The following is a 19,295-nucleotide window of genomic DNA, read 5'->3' as shown; positions in this document are numbered from 1 at the left end:
TTGGATTTAACAACTAAGGTATTATACTGATATCAGACTACAAATTAGCCGTTAAAGGCGTTCAAAATGGCTCAATTAACTATACCAATTTTGCCTCTATTAGTCTCAAAATCGAGTTTACACATACTCTGAAACAAATATACTCTTACTTGATTTTATAATGTGGGTGGTCACATCTGAGCATTCTCCTTTTACGCAATCTTAAATCACTGGCGCTACTATGGTGGGGTTAGTTTGAATACAAACTATATTCATGATTCTAACTAATCTTTCCTTGTTTTAAAAGATATTAATCTAAAAATTATTTCTAGAAAGAGCTTGTGCTGAAATAAATTAAATCGCAGCAACATTCGTTATTGTTTTGAATTTGAAACCGAAGGCAGCGGCGCTTTGAACTAAACTTGTTTATCCATAAACATTGGAATAACCGGTAATTTTGTTTGCGAATTGATTTGTTATTGCAAAATGTTAATTTCGTGTGAACTCCCTGGGCCCTGCAGATATTCGGATCTTCAGATTTATTACCATTATCAGGCAACCTTTTTCGGCGTTTTTACGACTGATTCAACATTCGTTCCCCGATACAATACAGTATTGGGAATTATTTCCATCTATTTTTACTGAGATATACAGAAATATTTCGGGAACAACTCCTGAAATTGCTTCGCGTACGGGATAAATAAACCTCGCATAAATATTTTTCTGAGAGTCTCATTGCTTATCTACTTAGGTTTTTTTTAACTTGTACTTTGACGTCATTGTAGATAAATGAAAAAATAATAGAATGTGTTTTTGGTAATAACCTTAATTCACTTTTTTCATGAATGAAATTAATTTATTATGTACTTATAAGGGAGAGTCCGCTAATTTGGACCAGTTTTTTTCAATCCCATTTTACACATAGTTTTCTTTTGTTTTTGCGAATGTCCATGGTATATAATAAAAGATAAATTATTCAACTTACTATTTCATAAGTGTTAATTAACATGATTGTTGTATATTTAGCACAAATCAACAAAATACGAGCTCAGAGCTTCGGTCCAATTTAGCCAACCGGTTCGATAATTTGTACCACAGGGTTACTAAATTGAATTTCAATAAATTTCAAGCCCATAAAAAAACTATGGCAGAATATTATACGATACATTCTTAACAAATTAGGAAACGAAAAGGAACAGTAGTTAATAACATAGGCAATCGATATTGTTTTACACGTTATCATGATTTTGAGTACAAGTTTTGTAATTCCAATTATCGTAACGCACACTTGTACCTAATCTACTTTGCCAGTATTTTGCTTTCATTTATTGTTAGTCAAACATAACTACGCTATTATAACTTCAAAATATGATTTACTAAAAAAAACTTCAAAATCCTTTGGTAAAGTTCCATACAACTTGATGTGGTACAATTTATCCGACTAGGTGATAGTGCTTTTAAAAAATCGGTAAAAAATATAGCTTATAAATACCGAAAAATGTTTCAAATAATTATAATCCGCACTAATTTACGCTTCTTAATAATATATTAGAAACACCCTGTGATTAAATTTAACAAAATTACAAACTAAACATGCCTTGTCAAAAGTTACTTGAAAACAATGAAAAAATAATTTTCAAAATAAAACACACGTGTTTGTTATCACGGCAAAAACCACATGGCCGATATTAATTGAATTTAGTTGTGTATCGCTGAGTGTTGCAATTACAGTTAAATACTTTACGAAATATGAGGGTGGTACAATTTACCCGGCGGTACAATATACCGAACTCTCCCCTACCTACAGATTTTTGGGTAGGTAAGTCACCTTTACCGACGACATCGTAAAGGTAGCAGGGAAGCGCTGGACGCAGGCCGCTACCAATGGATCAACATGGAAAGCATTGGGGGAGGCCTATGTTCAGCAGTGGACGTCCTATGGCTGAAATGATGATGATGATGAAGTCGCCTTTTTGCTACATGAATTAATTATTGTTTTGACATTATGATATACTCGCGCTAATAATTTGTACCTCAATATTCCAAACTCGTACCTCCATAGATTCAATCTCTATAAACGCTACGCGCTATAAATTCAAAAGCAGCTATCAAATGACGTCACCGAGCCAGCGAACTTTGTTCAAAAATTTTCAGCAAACAAAACGCGGTCTCATCTGATCAAACGCTTTGTTGACACCAACATGTGAGCCAACTAATTTGGCTACATGGCCCACGCCCATGCATAACAGATGTACGCTTGAGCGATTTATAAAATATGCACACGTTGTCAGATTTTATTTAGCAATACCTACATACACCTTGCTATAGACGTGTGTACACTAACGCTACTATTGACGTCATAGTCGAAACCAAGTTTCTTTCATTCACTCAACGAAATGAAAGATCAGAACGAAAATATAATAGATTTAATTATTTCAATTAATTTTCTTTTGTTTCTTAATTAGGCCCATTTCTTTTTGTTAATTGCTTTTCATTGTTATTTCTCTACAAATACTTCAGTATACATTCTTCGAAAAATGTGTCAAGAAAAAATAATATCAGCAACGCCTTTCATCATCATCATCATCATCATTTCAGCCATAGGACGTCCACTGCTGAACAAAGGACTCCCCCAATGACTTCCATATTGCACGGTTGGTAGCGGCCTGCATCCCAGCGCCGTCCTGCTACTTTTATCAGGTCGTCGGTCCACCTTGTGGGTGGACGTCTCACGCTGCGTTTTCCAGTAGCAACGCATTTAACAAGATGCAAAAATAATACAGGTTGCTTGCTTCAACCACCAATCCCTTCTACGTTCCAATCACATTATTCCTCCAACATCGATTTCTAACTGTCGTTAGAAATAAAAAATGGAAAATAGAAGCAGAACCGTGGTAGTGGTTAAGCCCTTGTTCGCCGCACGCGACCCAAGCTTATTACAGGGAAAAGTAGAAAAATACAACCTGCTTACTACGTGCTCCAGTACGGAAAGCAATTTAAAATTCCCGTGGAAAAACTTTGAAAACAAACCTAGTGTTGAGGCCTTAATAAGGATGCTTTCAAATATGATTGCTCTACTTAGCAAAGTGGCCTTAAAATGCTTCTCCACAACTCAACAGCCAAGAAATATGAACCTTTTGTCGTAAAATGTTAAGTCCATTATCTTAAAACACCCAAGAGAAATTCGGCTTTTATACTTAAAGCAAGATAATGAGGGATGAAATAATTTTTATTCTCTTATAAGTTATTATAAGAATGTTTTCTTAAGCGATAACAAGATAATATGAAAGATGAAAATATCAAAAATGTAGGTATTGTTTTAGTCTTGAAGAATGCTTTCATTTATCAATGTTCGAGCACCTTCGGCTGCCCTCGGCTGCTCTCGGCCCAGAGGCGCGGGCGCGCGGCACCCGCGGCGATCGGCCGCTCACTTCACCTCACGCCACCGCAGACACCACGCGCGCTCCCTTGCTTATAATTGCCAACCAAACTGTGTTTAACGTAGTCTCNTCGCCATCGCCATCGTCATCGTGCACGCCGGCTGCACGCGTTGGTCTGGTCTAACCTTTACGGAGACGCAGATTAGGAAGGAAAACAGGAAATATATGTACATAATATTATAAGTTCATGTGTGAAGGTAATGTACGATTCACAACAACATATAATAAATTCAAATGTCTTGTCAAACCCAATCGATTTGGATATGTATAAATAATAATTATTATGTTATTTTATTACACGAGTATTTTGTGTATTGCTGTTATGTTTAGCGCATGCTGTTTTCATCCTTAATTAAGTTTGCACTTGTTATTGTTCTTAATCTAGTTTTAGGTGTTACCTTGTTGGCGATTTTCAACCGACTTCAAAAAAAAGGAGGAGGTTCTCAATTCGACCCGTATGTTTTTTTTTTTCTATGTTTGTTACGCGATAACTCCGCCAATTATGAACCGATTTGAACAAATCTTTTTTCGGCGTATAGGTAATGTTCGAGCGCCTTCGGCTGCCCTCGGCTGCTCTCGGCCCAGAGGCGCGGGCGCGCGGCGATCGGCCGCTCACTTCACCTCACGCCACCGAAAACATCGCGCGCTCCCTTGCTTATATTTGCCAACCAAACTGTCATTAACGTAGTTTCTTTCAATAAACCTGTAATACAGTCCACTACGTTCTTCATTTCATCAATTCCCGGTCGAGGCCCCTACACTTTGGTCCTTCGANCTTTACTCGCCGCGAAAAGATCCAGCAACTGAAGACTACGTGGGACGGTTCGTGGACTTTGGCCCCTACGTGGACAGCGCCGTGTCATCGCCTACTGGAACTGCAGGTGGAAGTCGCAGCTCATCGTCGAGGTCTTCTACAAGAAGAAAAGCACAGAACGCACACATCAAGACTCTTCAAGATTCCAGAAGTCCAGATTTGACCGTTGTAATTTCGACCTGGAGGTCGAAAAGCGCCGTGTCATCGCTTCATCGTGGGAATCAGGTCGCTTTGTGGATAAGGATAACGATATTTGTGAGTTCGTTCCAATTTTCCCGTCTATATCCTTTTCAAAACCAAATTTCGTACGTTAAATTTCAAAATTTAACGGTTGTTCTCATCTAGCTTTTCTGTCTTTCTTCATTGCCTCTAAATAACTGAGTTAAATCAAGCTTCAATCATTTGTTTATATCTATCTGCACGCTTTAATTTCTTCCCTCTTCTTTCTGCTTACGCGCAGCTATCGATTTACGTATCTACCTACTTTATAATATAACGGTCGCATCAGCTGTGCGCTCGACCCATATTTACATTGCATTCAAGGTCACGCGTCTATTCATTCATTCCTTATCTATTATTGCTATTTTTAGCGTGCAGATTCTACACATTTTAGTTTGCAATTTTTAACCGTTGAATTTAAATTTCACAATCACAATGGCCACTGATAGCTTGCCCATCCTAATTAAAAAACGCAGTGCTATGAAAGCAAAGCTTACTCATTTCAACAATCACTTAAACAGTTTAGGAAGCACTAATAAACTGTCCGATATGCAGCGTATAGATTTAGAGGGCCGATTTAGTAAATTTGATGCCTTATACGCTGACTTTGACGCATTACAGCTCGACATCGAGGTGCAGTCGGATGCTCCGGACTCCGAGTACGAGGAACGCGCCCAGTTTGAGGAGCGGTACCACGCGCTGGCTGCGCAGGCACGCAGCTTGCTGGCCAGCGCGGGCTCCGGGGACAGCGAGTCAGTGACGAGTTCGGCGAGCAAATCAGGTGCATCGTTACACAATAATTTTATTCGCTTACCTAAAATTGATTTGCCTAATTTCAATGGTAGTTATACTCGGCTTCGTCCTCGAGATTAGCATATAAACAACATGTAGTATCGCGTAGCGGGTCGCCATATACGCACAATTTTGAGAGTACTTAAAAAAAAAAGAAAATTAAATTATTAAAATTTTCTGAGGGTAGTTGTAAGTACAACCTCTGCCTTTTACTTCCATCTTCGCGCCATTCGTGCTTTAGTGCTTCGCCTGTACGTACGTGCCTCAGAAGTTTCCATCTATATCGAAAAAAAAAAATAGTGAAAAGTGTTTGAAAATGCCTAAACGCAAGTCTAAAGACGATATTGAATATCTAAATAGGAAGTTACGTAAGTTAGAACGGAAGATTCGTCGCAAAAGGCGACGTGTTTCAACGTCATCAGATTCAGTGTCACACCTATCGGAAAGAGAAGGTTAGTAAAGTGTTATTATGTTATGGACGCATAATACTCATTTTTTGTTTGCCTGAACGCAAACAAACGGTATTGCGAGCAGTTCGAGGGGCTGTCTCTTACCGAGCATAAAGTATTGCGGGTAGCTACCGGGCTATCTCTTACTTTATTTAAATTATGTGAATACTAGCTGACCCGGCGAACTTCGTACCGCCTTAGCGTAGAGATTTTCTTAATATTTTTTTCCGTAAGAACCATCCTTGGACTTCCACAAACATTTAAAAAAAAGAATTATCGAAATCGGTTCAGCCGTTCACACGTGATGCCGTGACAACGCGAAACGGGTTTCATTTTTATATATATAGATAATTGTTTACATGTACCTGGGTTTGCGTTCTTCTCTTTGGAGTTGTTACTACCCTATAATTTAGTTTGGCGAACAGTATATTAGGACTGTTTTTTAACTAAATATTAAGGTACTCACCGTTACAAATGTCTGTTTTCAGGCGACGTAACACCTACAGATTTGAACTTGTCGATAGAAATACCGAATTTAGATACCGCCGATGATGCATTGCCGTCGGAAATTCCGCAAAATCGTTCAGAACAATCTGGCGATATAATCGAAGCAGAGACTTCAGCCTTGATTGAACCTGTCCAGGGCACTAGTGGTGCTTCAGATACAATAGTTGAGCCCTTGGAGCCAACACTAGACAGTGATATTCTTGAAATTTTGGGTAATGACCCCACAACCCAAATAAAATTTGGAAAAGACATCAACAATGACTTGGCCATTCGACTACAGCATTATTCCACGACTGGATTGTCTAAGGATATGCGGAAGGAATTATCCGACAAATATCTCACTCCGGGCAACTGCAAGTTTATCGATGCTCCGCAACTTAACCCTGAAATAAAGGCCGCCTTGACCGAGCAAGTTGCAAAGAGGGATAAACACATCGAATCAAGACAAAAACAGGTGGCCACTGCTTTATCTTGTCTGAGCGAAGCATTGACATCCATTTTTTCCTCCAAAGACAAAAATACGAACTTAATACGTTCGCTCATGGACACAAGTCGCATTCTATGCGATTGTCAATACAACGACTCAGTTACCAGGCGTAATTTTATTCTTTCCTCCCTGAAAAAAGAATTGAAAGAACAATTACAGAATACCAAGGTAGATAGCTTCCTGTTTGGAGATAATTTGACAGAGACATTAAAAGCTGCAAGAGCAATCAACAAATCTGGAGCAGAGCTGAAAGCTAATCCTCCGCCTAAGACATTTTCTTCTAAAAAGTCAACCCCAGGTCCATCAAAAAACTGGAAAGTTCCTGCGAACAAGAAACCACCGCCATCAGCGACGCAGAAGACGAAGGAAGCGGCTACTCCGAAGAATCGGCCATCAACCTCATTCAAGCAGTCGCAGCCTCGGTACAGCAGCAGCAGTCGACGGTAGACCCGGTAAAGTACGCTGGCAGATTATCTTTATATTATGATCAGTGGGCAATGATAACACAAGATCACATTGTTCTGTCATACGTACAAGGTTATAAAATACCTTTCAATGCCCCAGTTTACCAAATATGTCCTCCAAAAATTCCCAACTACTCTAGTTCGGAAAAACTTCACTTTGATGAAGCCATAAATAATTTATTGTCTGTTGGTGCTATATCTAAGTGCGCCCCATGTGAGGGCCAGTTCCTATCCAACATTTTTTTAATACCGAAACCAAATGGAAAAATGAGGTTCATATTAAATTTAAAAAACCTTAATAAATTCATTGATACACAGCATTTCAAACTTGAAGATTTGAGAACAGCATTAAAATTAATTTCCACAGACTGTTACATGGCAAAACTTGATTTAAAAGACGCCTACTTTTTAATTAAAATGCATTCTGATTCAAAAAAGTATTTACGCTTTCAATGGGAAGAAAATTTATATGAATCAACGTTTTACCATTTGGTCTCAATACAGCACCGTACCTACATATTCACAAAAATAATGAAACCGGCCGCACGACTTCTGCGTTGTGCTGGATTGTTATCAACTATTTATTTGGATGACTATTTATTAATTGGCCAATCATATGACACATGTTCATTCAATGTCAATAATACCTTAAAATTACTCACTGGGCTCGGTTTTTTAATAAACGAGGAAAAAAGTTGTCTTATGCCTAGTAAAACGTGCACTTTTTTAGGTTTTAAAATCGACTCAGAGAATTTCCAGGTCAGTTTACCAAATGATAAAATACACAAGGTTTTATCGGAGATTAATAAAATAATTTCATTACAACGTTGCAAAATAAGAGAATTTGCACGTTTTGTAGGTCTTTTGGTCTCTTGTTGTCCGGCTATCGAGTATGGATGGTTATACACAAAAAGTTTTGAACGGTTAAAATTTTTAAATTTACAAAAAACAAATAACTATGATAGTTACATGAATATACCCGAATACTTAGCATCAGACCTACGTTGGTGGCGATACGCTATTCAACACTCTGTAAACAAAATCAAAACTGAAAACTACTGCCTGGAAATTTTCTCAGACGCCTCAACAACGGGGTGGGGCGCAGCGTGCGGTGTTGAGACGGCAAGCGGGTTGTGGAGTGAACACGAAAAAAGCTTACACATTAATTATCTGGAAATTTTGGCTGCTTTCATTGGTCTCAAAATTTTTGCAAAACATTTAAACAATTGTTCAATATTGTTGCGTATCGACAACACGACTGCCATCTCATTATAAACCGCATGGGCGGTATACAATTTCCGCATCTTACCGATGTCACTAAACAGCTGTGGCAATGGTGTGAATGTCGTGGATTGCACGTTTTTGCATCATACATTCGGTCATCAGACAACACAACGGCTGATGCAGAATCTAGACGAATTCATCCAGACATAGAGTGGGAACTTAAAAAGAGCGCTTTTCAAAAGATTACTTTAACTTTTGGTAAACCAGACATTGACCTTTTTGCGTCCAGAATAAATAAAAAATGCAAGAAATATATTTCTTGGCATCGAAATCCCGATTGTTATGCTGTCAATGCTTTTACAGTATCTTGGACTAAGTTTTACTTTTATGCGTTCCCACCAATTTCAATGATTTTAAAGACATTGCGAAAAATTATAGCAGATAAAGCAAAGGGTATTATGGTTGTTCCCCTCTGGCCGACACAGCCATGGTACCCATTATTTCAAAAGCTTTTGATGTCTGATCCGTTAATATTGAGACCTGACAATGACCTAATTGTTTGTCCTTCCAGTCACCACAACATCCACACCAAACTTACCCTGGCGGTAGGAGTCTTATCAGGACAGCGTGGTTAAAAAGAAGCATTCCTCCGTCTGCGATCGATATAATGTTAGCATCGCTATCTAGTAACTCGTTTAGACAATATGATGTATATCTAAAACGATGGTATCAGTTTTGCAATGATTGTAATATTAGCATACACGAAGCGTCAATCCCTAACGTGATTTATTTTCTCACAAAATTGTACAATGAAGGTGCTCAATATAGCACACTCAATACTTGTCGATCTGCATTGGCCCTCATACTAAATAATGTTAATAACAATGATGACAGAATCAAAAGATTCCTCAAAGGAGTTTTTCGTCTTCGGCCACCATTGCCTCGTTATAATATCACTTGGGATACGTCAATTGTACTGGATTTCTTAGGAAATTGGTATCCTAATGAAGATATATCATTAGAAGTTCTCACTAAAAAGTTAATTACATTACTGGCTTTAGCCACAGCCCACAGAGTTCAAACTTTCTCCAAAATACAAATTCAAAATATAGAAATATTTGCAGACAAAATTAATATAAAAATACCAGACCTGTTAAAAACATCCCGTGTGGGGTCAATGCAGCCTGTATTAATACTCCCGTTTTTTACTGATCGAATACAAATATGTCCCGGAAAGACTCTTATTACCTACCTGGATAAAACCAAATCACTCCGCAAAAATGACAAAAGTCTTTTTATTAGTTTCAAAAGGCCCTATAAAACAGTTACGACCCAAACGTTGAGTCGTTGGATTAAAAATGTTTTGAGTGAAAGTGGGATTGACGTGTCGTTGTTCTGTGCGCACAGCACGCGACACGCTGCCGCATCTGCAGCGCACAGAATGGGCGTTAGCCTGGATACTATCAGGAAAACTGCTGGGTGGAGTGGATCCTCCAGTACGTTTTTCAAATATTATAATCGGCCTATAGCAAATCATAATAATGCTTCTTTTGCTAGAGCTATTATGAATAATAACTCTTCTGGTGATTCATAATTTGATCGTCATTAATTATAAATTAAATTAAAAGAATGTAATTCTGTTAAGTCTTAATCTGTTAAGTATTAATAATGTTGAACATCAGAGTATGCTGCTATACATATAATAATGTATGTTATAGTAATTATTAAAATACATAATTAACCAGCTCTCATTTATTATTATTTTTTCTTTTTCAAACACTTACTTATTTTGCGACATTGCTCTAAAAGTCTACATGTTGTTTATATGCTAATCTCGAGGACGAAGCCGAGTATAATTAATGATTAAACGAACTTACCTTATGTGAAGTTCAATCATAATTATACGAAGGCTTCGTCCGAAGAGATTAGCATCCCTCCCTCCCGTTATCTACCCCAAAAACGTCGCAAAATAATACTTATCTAAGCTCTAAATTAAATGACGCGAAGATGGAAGTAAAAGGCAGAGGTTGTACTTACAACTACCCTCAGAAAATTTTAATAATTTAATTTTCTTTTTTTTTTAAGTACTCTCAAAATTGTGCGTATATGGCGACCCGCTACGCGATACTACATGTTGTTTATATGCTAATCTCTTCGGACGAAGCCTTCGTATAATTATGATTGAACTTCACATAAGGTAAGTTCGTTTAATCATTAATTATCAGTGCTGGCTTGAGTATAGATATACGTTTTTGTCACTAATTCACAATAGCAGTAGTATTGACAACATTAGTAAATTCCACTACCTACGTGCATCCCTGCTNAAAATTGATTTGCCTAATTTTAATGGTAGTTATCAGTGCTGGCTTGAGTATAGAGATACGTTTTTGTCACTAATTCACAATAGCAGTAGTATTGACAATATCAGTAAATTCCACTACCTACGTGCATCACTTCAAGGAAATGCACTCGAAATAATTAAAAACATTGACTTTAAAAGTGACAATTATGAAATGGCGTGGAATTTATTGTGTGAGCGCTATAATAACAGTAGGCTTCTAGTGAATAATCACGTGCAGGCACTGTTCAATGTTGGCAACGTGACTAAAGAGTCCAGTGCATCATTGCGTCATCTTGTTGACACTATTAATAAAAACATTAGAGCGTTAAAAACATTGAACGAGCCCACGGAGTATTGGGACACGCTTATTGTCTACATGATGTCAAAATGTCGAACAAATTAGATACTGTAACTAGTCGAAATTGGGAGGAATATCGTAGCACCTTACCTAAATCCCCATCATTGTCTCAATTTTGTAACTACATTAGTAATAAAGCCGATTTACTGGAGACTATTGAAGAAAAACTTAATCAAACTAACTTAGAATCAAAACCTAAATGCTTTATAGTTGCAACTAATAATTATAACAGCGACAATCTAAATCAAAATTCACAAATTAATTCACAAAATCAAATAGAAAAAATAAAATGTCCTTTATGTGCTAAAAATCATCTTTTATATACATGTGAAAATTTTCGTAACTTCCCTATTGATACACGAATTACTAAAGTAAAAGAATTCATTCTTTGTTTTAATTGTTTACGTCCGGGTCACTTAACTAATCGATGTAGATTGTCGCATTGCAAATACTGTAAAGGCAAACATAATACGCTTTTGCATGTTGACAAGCCTAAACCTACTTCTTACCAAGACCCCATGCCTAGTAGTGTTGCCTTACCAACTAGCCNATGTCAAACAAATTGGATGTAGTAACAAGTAGAAACTGGGAGGAATATCGTAGCACCCTACCTAATTCCCCATCTTTGTCGCAATTTTGTAATTTCATTTGTAATAAGGCTGATTTACTAGAAACAATTGAAGATAAATTAAATCAGACTAACAAATTACAACCTAAACCTAAGAGCTTTATAGTTGCAACTAATACTAACAGCGACAATCTAGATCAAAACATACAAAATAATTCACAAAATCAAAAATTTATAGAAAAAATTAAATGTCCATTATGTACTAATAATCATCCACTTTACACATGTGAAAATTTTCGGAACTTACCTATTGAAAAACGAATTGTTAAAGTAAAGGATTTCAAACTTTGTTTTAATTGTTTACGTCCGGGTCATTTAACTAATCGATGTAGATTGTCGCATTGCAAATACTGTAAAGGCAAACATAATACGCTTCTGCATGTTGACAAGCCTAAACCTACTTCTTACCAAGATCCTATGCCTAGTAGTGTTGCCTTACCAACTAGCATTTCTGGAGGTGCCACTTTACCTACTTGTACGCCAGATAATGTAGTCCTATCTAGTGACACTACTACCATACATCATGCTACATCTTCGCATATTTTGCTGTCCACAGCGTTGGTGAAAGTGGTCAGCGAGGGCAAGAGGTTCGACGCAAGGATACTGCTGGATAACGGTAGCACAGCTAACTTTATTACCAGTTCCTTTTGCGACAGACTGCGATTACCTAGACGTAGTGCGAGCTCCACGGTGACAGGTATAAACAGTCAGAGTTCTATTAGTACACAGTCCTGTAATTTGGTTATGGAATCGTTTGATGGCAACTATAAGGCAGAGATCAATTGTTTTATACTACCCGAGATCACAAAAACTTTGCCGTCTTCACTTATTGATATAGCTAAAATTCCAATACCATCAAGCATAATACTAGCTGACCCGTGCTTTCACATTCCGTCAGCCATAGATATTTTAGTCGGCGCGGAAATATTTTGGAGCGTCCTAGGTAACGCATGCATTAATTTAGGAAAAAATCAGCCCAAATTATGTGATACAAAACTAGGGTGGATAGTGTCAGGCCCCGCTGTGGCTCTTAATTCACATCCATCATCCCCAAAGCAGTCACATTCATGTAATTTTTCCTCCAGTGAACTGAATGCTAATGTATGTAAGTTCTGGGAACTTGACTCAATTTCGCCTAAGCATTACTTGTCGCAGGAAGAGCGAGCTTGTGAAAATAGCTTTCATGCCAACACAACTCGGGATGGCAGTGGACGGTTTGTTGTTACTTTGCCTTTGAAGGACAGTCCAGCTGCTCTTGGCGACTCGTACGAGATGGCCAAACGACGTTTTTTATCATTGGAACGTCGATTCCAGCGTGACCCAGGATTTAGAGACAGGTATATCGCCTTCATGCGGGAATATGAGGATTTGGGTCACATGACTGAAAATTGCCCGCCAGGTAGACCACTTTCCAATGGTAATTATTTTTTGCCTCATCATGGGGTCATCAAAGAGTCTAGTACAACAACAAAACTCCGAGTAGTCTTCGATGCCTCAGCTGCAACCACATCAGGTGTATCGTTGAACGACATCCTAATGGTAGGTCCAACTGTCCAGGACGATCTTCTTTCCATCTTACTTCGCTTCCGTCAGCACAAATATGTCATCTCTGGAGACATCGAGAAGATGTACAGAGCCATTGACGTCACGAATTCACAACGTTCCTTGCAACAAATAATATTTCGTGCTGACCCCAAACATCCCTTGAAAACGTACAGTCTCAATACTGTTACGTATGGCACAGCATCCGCTCCTTACCTAGCCACAAAGTGCCTAGTTAGTCTAGCAGCCACTGCCACCAGCGAAGCAGTCAAGTCATCCATCGAACGCGACTTCTACGTCGATGACTACTTAAGTGGAGGAAATTCTATTGCTGGTGTGGTGGAACTAGGTAAGGACGTAATATCCATTCTTGCGTCAGCTAATTTTCATTTGAGAAAATGGCAGTCCAATAGCCCAGAAGTTCTAGCACAAATCACAAATTCATCTGAAGTTTCAAATACTCTGAATCTATCTGAAAACAAAAACGTGTCTTCAAAAACTTTAGGTCTACACTGGTTATGTGATTCCGATTCCTTATCTTTCTCTATTAATATTGACATCAACAAACCTATTACTAAACGCAACATTTTATCTGTCATTAGCCAAATTTTTGATCCCCTCGGTTTAGTTGGTCCATGTGTTGTAGGGGCTAAAATCCTCATGCAAAAGTTATGGGTTGCAAGGTGTGATTGGGACGATAATGTGTCACAAGAGATGGGTGATTTGTGGCTTTCGTTTATTGACACTTTAACAAATCTTAACACATTAATAATTCCGCGTTGGATATCATGCGATGAGTCGATAAAACATGAAATTCATGTCTTTACAGACGCATCTGAAAGAGCCTACGGTGCATGCATTTATGTCCGTTCGGTAGATGGTCAGGGATCAGCTAGAGTTCAACTACTAGTCTCCAAGAATCGTGTGGCACCAATCAAGCCTACGACTATACCACGTCTAGAGCTATGTGGAGCTCTGTTAGGTACGAGACTGTGTACTAAAGTAATGAGTTCACTCACCATGCCAATTCATGAGTGCTATTATTGGTGCGATTCGACAATAGTGCTCTGTTGGATAGCTATGTCACCTAATATGCTTAAACCATTTGTACGTCATCGTGTTGATGAAATACAAGAAAGCACCACCGGACACACGTGGAGCTACGTACCGTCTAAGGACAATCCGGCGGATCTTGTTTCTCGCGGGCTGAAGGCTGATCTTATCAGCGAGTGTTCCTTGTGGTGGTCAGGACCTCAATTCTTAACAAAACACCAAACGCATTGGCCCAAGATGCCCAATGTGCAAGTGAAACAGGATCTACCTGAAATAGTCTCAAATCAGGTCATCGATGAATCAGATTCGAATAGTCATTTAATTTCATTACATCAATCGCATAATAATTCAGTCATAACAAGATTAATTCATAAATATTCTAATTTAAATAAATTGCAAAGAATTATGGCCTATGTACGAAGATTTATTTACAACTTAAAAAATAAAGAAAATAAAATCACTGATTCTCTTACTATTGGTGAGATGAATGATTCATTGAAGATTTTGATACATACCGCTCAAATGGAAATGTTTCCCCAAGAATATACAATGTTAAAATCAGGAAAATCACTCCCTCGAAAGAATCGACTTGTTTCCCTTAGCCCATTTATAGGTGATGATGACGTCATTCGTGTAGGCGGGAGGCTAGATAATTCTCCATATGACTACAATGTTAAGCATCCTACATTATTATGTAGCAGACATCACTTAACTAAACTTATATTTGTTAAATTTCATTTAGATCTATTGCATGCTGGCCCTCAATCATTGCTAGCAAACATTCGACAATCATATTGGCCTCTAGGTGGCAGAAACCTTTCCAAATTAATTGTACGTCAATGTATTAAATGTTTCAGATACAAAGCCTCAAACACGCAACCAACTATGGGTCAATTACCTACTGCTAGAACCGAATTAGAGTTCCCCTTTTTAAACTGTAGTGTCGATTATGCTGGGCCTGTGTTTATAGCTGACCGAAAAGGACGAGGGTGTAAGCTTATAAAATCTTATCTGTGTATCTTTGTCTGTCTTGCAGTTAAAGCCGTGCACATCGAGCTCGTTACCGACTTGACGAAAGAGGCGTACTTAGCGGCTCTGAACCGTTTCGTGGCTCGTCGGGGCAAGCCCCGGAGCATCCTGTCCGACAACGGCACCAATTTTGTCGGTGCAAGTAACGACCTTCACAACTTCCTTTTAGAATCAGATCTCGCATATGATGTAAACCAGCAGGGCATCGAATTTACTTTTTCCCCTCCATATACTCCACATTTTAACGGCATCGCAGAAGCGGCCGTTCGTTCAACAAAGCATCATTTAAAACGATTGCTACAACTTACGCATTTCACATTTGAGGAAATGGCCACTTGTTTGACTCAGATAGAGGCAGTACTAAATTCACGTCCTCTCACCCCAATTTCCTCTGATCCATTAGACTTCTCTGCCCTTACTCCTTCTCATTTTCTAATTGGACGACCACTTATGTCTGTTCCCCATCCACAGGTGACTGACACCAACGTGACTCGACTGGAGCGCTATCAACGAGTACAACATGTCAAACAACACTTCTGGAACAGATTTTATCTGGAGTATGTTTCTCTGCTACAGCTGAAAACAAAGTGGACGACTTCGACAGGGCAGCCACTAGCAGTGGGGACATTGGTGCTTGTCAAAGAGAAGGGACAACCGCCACTTCTATGGCCACTAGGTCGTATCACGCAAGTCTTCCCGGGCAGCGACGGAACCACACGTGTCGCCGAATTAAAGACTAAGAGGGGGACAATCCTGCGGGCTTTCAACAATCTTTGCCCACTTCCTCTTGCCTGAAGAGGTCAACCCGGGGAGGATGTTCGAGCNCTGTAAAGGCAAACATAATACGCTTTTGCATGTTGACAAGCCTAAACCTACTTCTTACCAAGACCCCATGCCTAGTAGTGTTGCCTTACCAACTAGCCTTTCTGGAGGTGCCTCTTTACCTACTTGCACGCCAGATAATGTAGTCTTAGCTAGTGACACTTCTACTGTACATCATACTACATCTTCGCATATTTTGCTTTCCACAGCGTTGGTGAAAGTGGTCAGCGAGGGCAAGAAGGTCGACGCAAGAATACTGCTGGATAACGGTAGCACAGCCAACTTTATTACGAGTTCATTTTGTGACAGACTGCGATTGCCTAGACGTAGTGCGAGCTCCACGGTGACAGGTATAAATAGTCAGAGTTCCACTAGCACACAGTCCTGTAACTTAGTCATCGAGTCAAATAACGGCGACTACAAAGCAGAGATCGACTGTTTCATACTGCCTCAGATCACAAAACCATTGCCGTTATCAGTAATTGATACAACTAAAATCCAAATTCCATCAAATATACATCTAGCTGACCCTTCCTTTCATATTCCGTCAGCCATCGACATCTTAGTTGGCGCTGAAATATTTTGGAGCGTCATAGGTCACGCTTCTATTGACCTAGGCAAAAATCAGCCCAAGTTTTATGACACAAAGCTAGGGTGGATTGTGTCAGGCCCTGTTGTGGCTCTTCAATCACGTCCATCGTCCTCAAAGCTTTCACATTTTTGTAATTTTTCCACAATTGAATCTAATTTTCACCTTTGTTTGTTGTCGCAATCTAAATCATATTCATCTAATTTTTCATCGCAGGAGGAACGAGCTTTGAAACATAGAAAAGCACCTCCAAGCACACGGTGGACCTACACACCGTCTATGAGCAATCCAGCTGATCATTTTTCTCGCGGGCTGCAGGCTGACCTTATCAGCGAGTGTTCTATGTGCTCACGGCCTAACACTCGTATTCAAAAATGCCCGAGAATAACGTGAAACATTGCATAATATTCCCATTTCCATAGTATTCACAATTTGTAACATTTAATTTCAACATATCAAAATAATTACAATTAATTTATTTATAGCAAGATTTAGATACTCTTAAAATATTTATTATACATTCAACTTAAATACTAACTTATTTACAACTTACAATTATCTTTGAGTTGTCTAGTCTCTCAGGCAATATAAATGATGACGTTGTCATCCGTGTAGGCGGAAGGCTCGGTCTCCCTCCGCACGACTTTGTATCAGTGCATTATTATTACTTCTTAATTTAGTTTTACAACGCCTATAATATAATTAGTAAAATCGATTATCTTACTTCATGCTAGGCCAGTATTCATACCTATCGAAAAGTAAATATGTAAGCTTATAAAGTTTTAATTGTGTACCTTTGTCTGTTTTGCAGTTAAAACCGTGCACGCCGAGTTCGTTACACTGCTGTTTCTAAACCGAGTCGTGGCTCTTCAGGGCAAACCCAAGAGCATTCTGTACAACTACAGCATCAATTTTGTCGGTTCCAATAACAAGCTACGTAACTTCTTACTAGAAAGCCATATTGCATACTTAGTTAGCTTTCTTGTCAAGGCATCAGATTTACTTTGTCCCTTCCATGGTCTAGCCATTGTCTAAATTTTGTACTTACATTCTAACCTTAATTAACTTCATTTTATTTTAAATCATTCATTTAACTTTGATAGTATAGAGGCAATACAATTTTCTCTTTAAAGTTCATTCTCCTATTCCTCTATCCTCTGGTCCATTCAATTATTTCGCCTTGATCCTTCCCATCTTCTAATTGGACGACCACTCATGTCAATTCCGCATCCACAGGTGACTGACGTCTACGTGACTCGACTGCAGCGCTTCAACGAGTTCAACGCATCAGGCAGCACTTCTGGAATCGATCTCACTCATGAGTAACTTGCTTTCTTCAGCGACTGGATGGACGACTTCACGGACCAAGAAGAGGACCTTTAACCACTTCCCTACTTCCCGAAGAGGTCAACCCGGGGAGGATGTTCGAGCACCTTCGGCTGCCCTCGGCTGCTCTCGGCCCAGAGGCGCGGGCGCGCGGCACCCGCGGCGATCGGCCGCTCACTTCACCTCACGCCACCGCAGACACCACGCGCGCTCCCTTGCTTATAATTGCCAACCAAACTGTGTTTAACGTAGTCTCAATAAACCTGTAATACAGTCCACTACGTTCTTCATTTCATCAATTCCCGGTCGAGGCCCCTACAATCAACGTTGTCATAAAGATTATAGTACTATAAAGAAAAAAAATTGTATCTAGGCAATTTTTGTACGTTCATCTTAAAATTATATCCGTTAGACAGAATACAACGCCCGTAGTTTCGTACCTACCTGAGTAAAACCCCTTTATAACACTTTAGCAATATAATCCTAACAAGTTTACACAACAATCGGCTTATTGAAATTAATACTAAGTATAGACAAAAATAAGTCCATTATGAACCTCTCCTAACAAGGCTAATTTGCTAAAAAGCACTTGCATTGCAATAAAATAAGTGGTATCTCAAATCCCGTGTCTTTCTGTTTTACGAGGGGCGGCTGAAAAGTTTTGAGCCCAAGTATCTTCAAGTGTTATTATTGACTCGGGCTAAGTTTAATTAATTTGCCAATAACCTCCTTAGTATATGTACAAAGTTTCATTTCATTAGCGTCATCACGCTTTTAGTAATTAATCCGTAAACATCATCATGTCTCAGTCATCCGCGCAATGTACGAAATTGAAGTACACAGCTGTCATAAAATTCCTCAAAAAGAGGAACAAAACGCTGATGGTAACATTTGATGAGATGTTTACAGTTTATAGGGAGTCTGGGCCTTCATTTGCCATCATGAAAGATTGGATCCGATAGTTCAAGCATGGCAGGGAGTCGCTAAAAGATGACCGCAAGTCAGGGCGGCCGGATTTCGCCATTAACGAATAAAATAATGAAAATTTAATGAATCTTGCTTTAGAGATCAGCGAATTAAGCTGTGACAGATAGCTGAAGCCATAGGCATTAGCAGAGAACGTATTGGCGATATTTTTCATACTCATTTGCACATTAAATAGGGGTGCGCGCGATGGGTGCCAAAAATGCTCACGCCGCTCGACAACCAGTGTCGAGTCACAACTTCGCAGG

At 39.0% G+C, this 19,295-nt stretch overlaps 3 protein-coding genes across 12 annotated transcripts in view; 2 read left to right on the top strand and 1 right to left on the bottom strand.

Annotated features, from left to right (window-relative positions):
• Positions 1 to 19,295, bottom strand: part of LOC114350301 (cell adhesion molecule 2-like) — a 229,551-nt gene that overhangs the window by 17,119 nt on the left and 193,137 nt on the right. The window lies entirely within an intron of this gene.
• On the top strand, positions 3,968 to 18,373 carry LOC114350305 (uncharacterized). Of its 9 annotated transcripts, none has more exons than XM_028301054.1 (3): positions 3,968 to 5,233; positions 17,549 to 17,652; positions 17,974 to 18,373. In XM_028301054.1, the coding sequence occupies exons 1-3, from the start codon at positions 4,888 to 4,890 to the stop codon at positions 18,061 to 18,063; spliced, it is 540 nt and encodes a 179-aa protein (XP_028156855.1). In that variant the 5' UTR covers positions 3,968 to 4,887; the 3' UTR covers positions 18,064 to 18,373. The 9 variants fall into 9 exon arrangements, with proteins under 9 accessions (XP_028156855.1, XP_028156856.1, XP_028156852.1 ...); XM_028301055.1 differs by having other exon boundaries at positions 17,549 to 17,674; positions 17,974 to 18,067; XM_028301051.1 differs by lacking the exons at positions 17,549 to 17,652; positions 17,974 to 18,373 and adding an exon at positions 15,334 to 16,142.
• On the top strand, positions 11,111 to 17,177 carry LOC114350307 (uncharacterized). 2 transcript variants are annotated; one of them, XM_028301056.1, is made up of 2 exons: positions 11,111 to 11,533; positions 16,160 to 17,177. In XM_028301056.1, the coding sequence occupies exon 2, from the start codon at positions 16,219 to 16,221 to the stop codon at positions 17,128 to 17,130; it is 912 nt and encodes a 303-aa protein (XP_028156857.1). In that variant the 5' UTR covers positions 11,111 to 11,533; positions 16,160 to 16,218; the 3' UTR covers positions 17,131 to 17,177. The 2 variants fall into 2 exon arrangements, with proteins under 2 accessions (XP_028156857.1, XP_028156858.1); XM_028301057.1 differs by lacking the exon at positions 11,111 to 11,533 and adding an exon at positions 11,631 to 12,060.

This window comes from Ostrinia furnacalis, unplaced genomic scaffold, assembly GCF_004193835.3.
Source record: "Ostrinia furnacalis isolate ACB-3 unplaced genomic scaffold, ASM419383v2 OfSCF0862, whole genome shotgun sequence".
NCBI lineage: Eukaryota > Metazoa > Arthropoda > Insecta > Lepidoptera > Crambidae > Ostrinia > Ostrinia furnacalis.
This window is presented reverse-complemented; position numbering and strand designations above follow the sequence as displayed.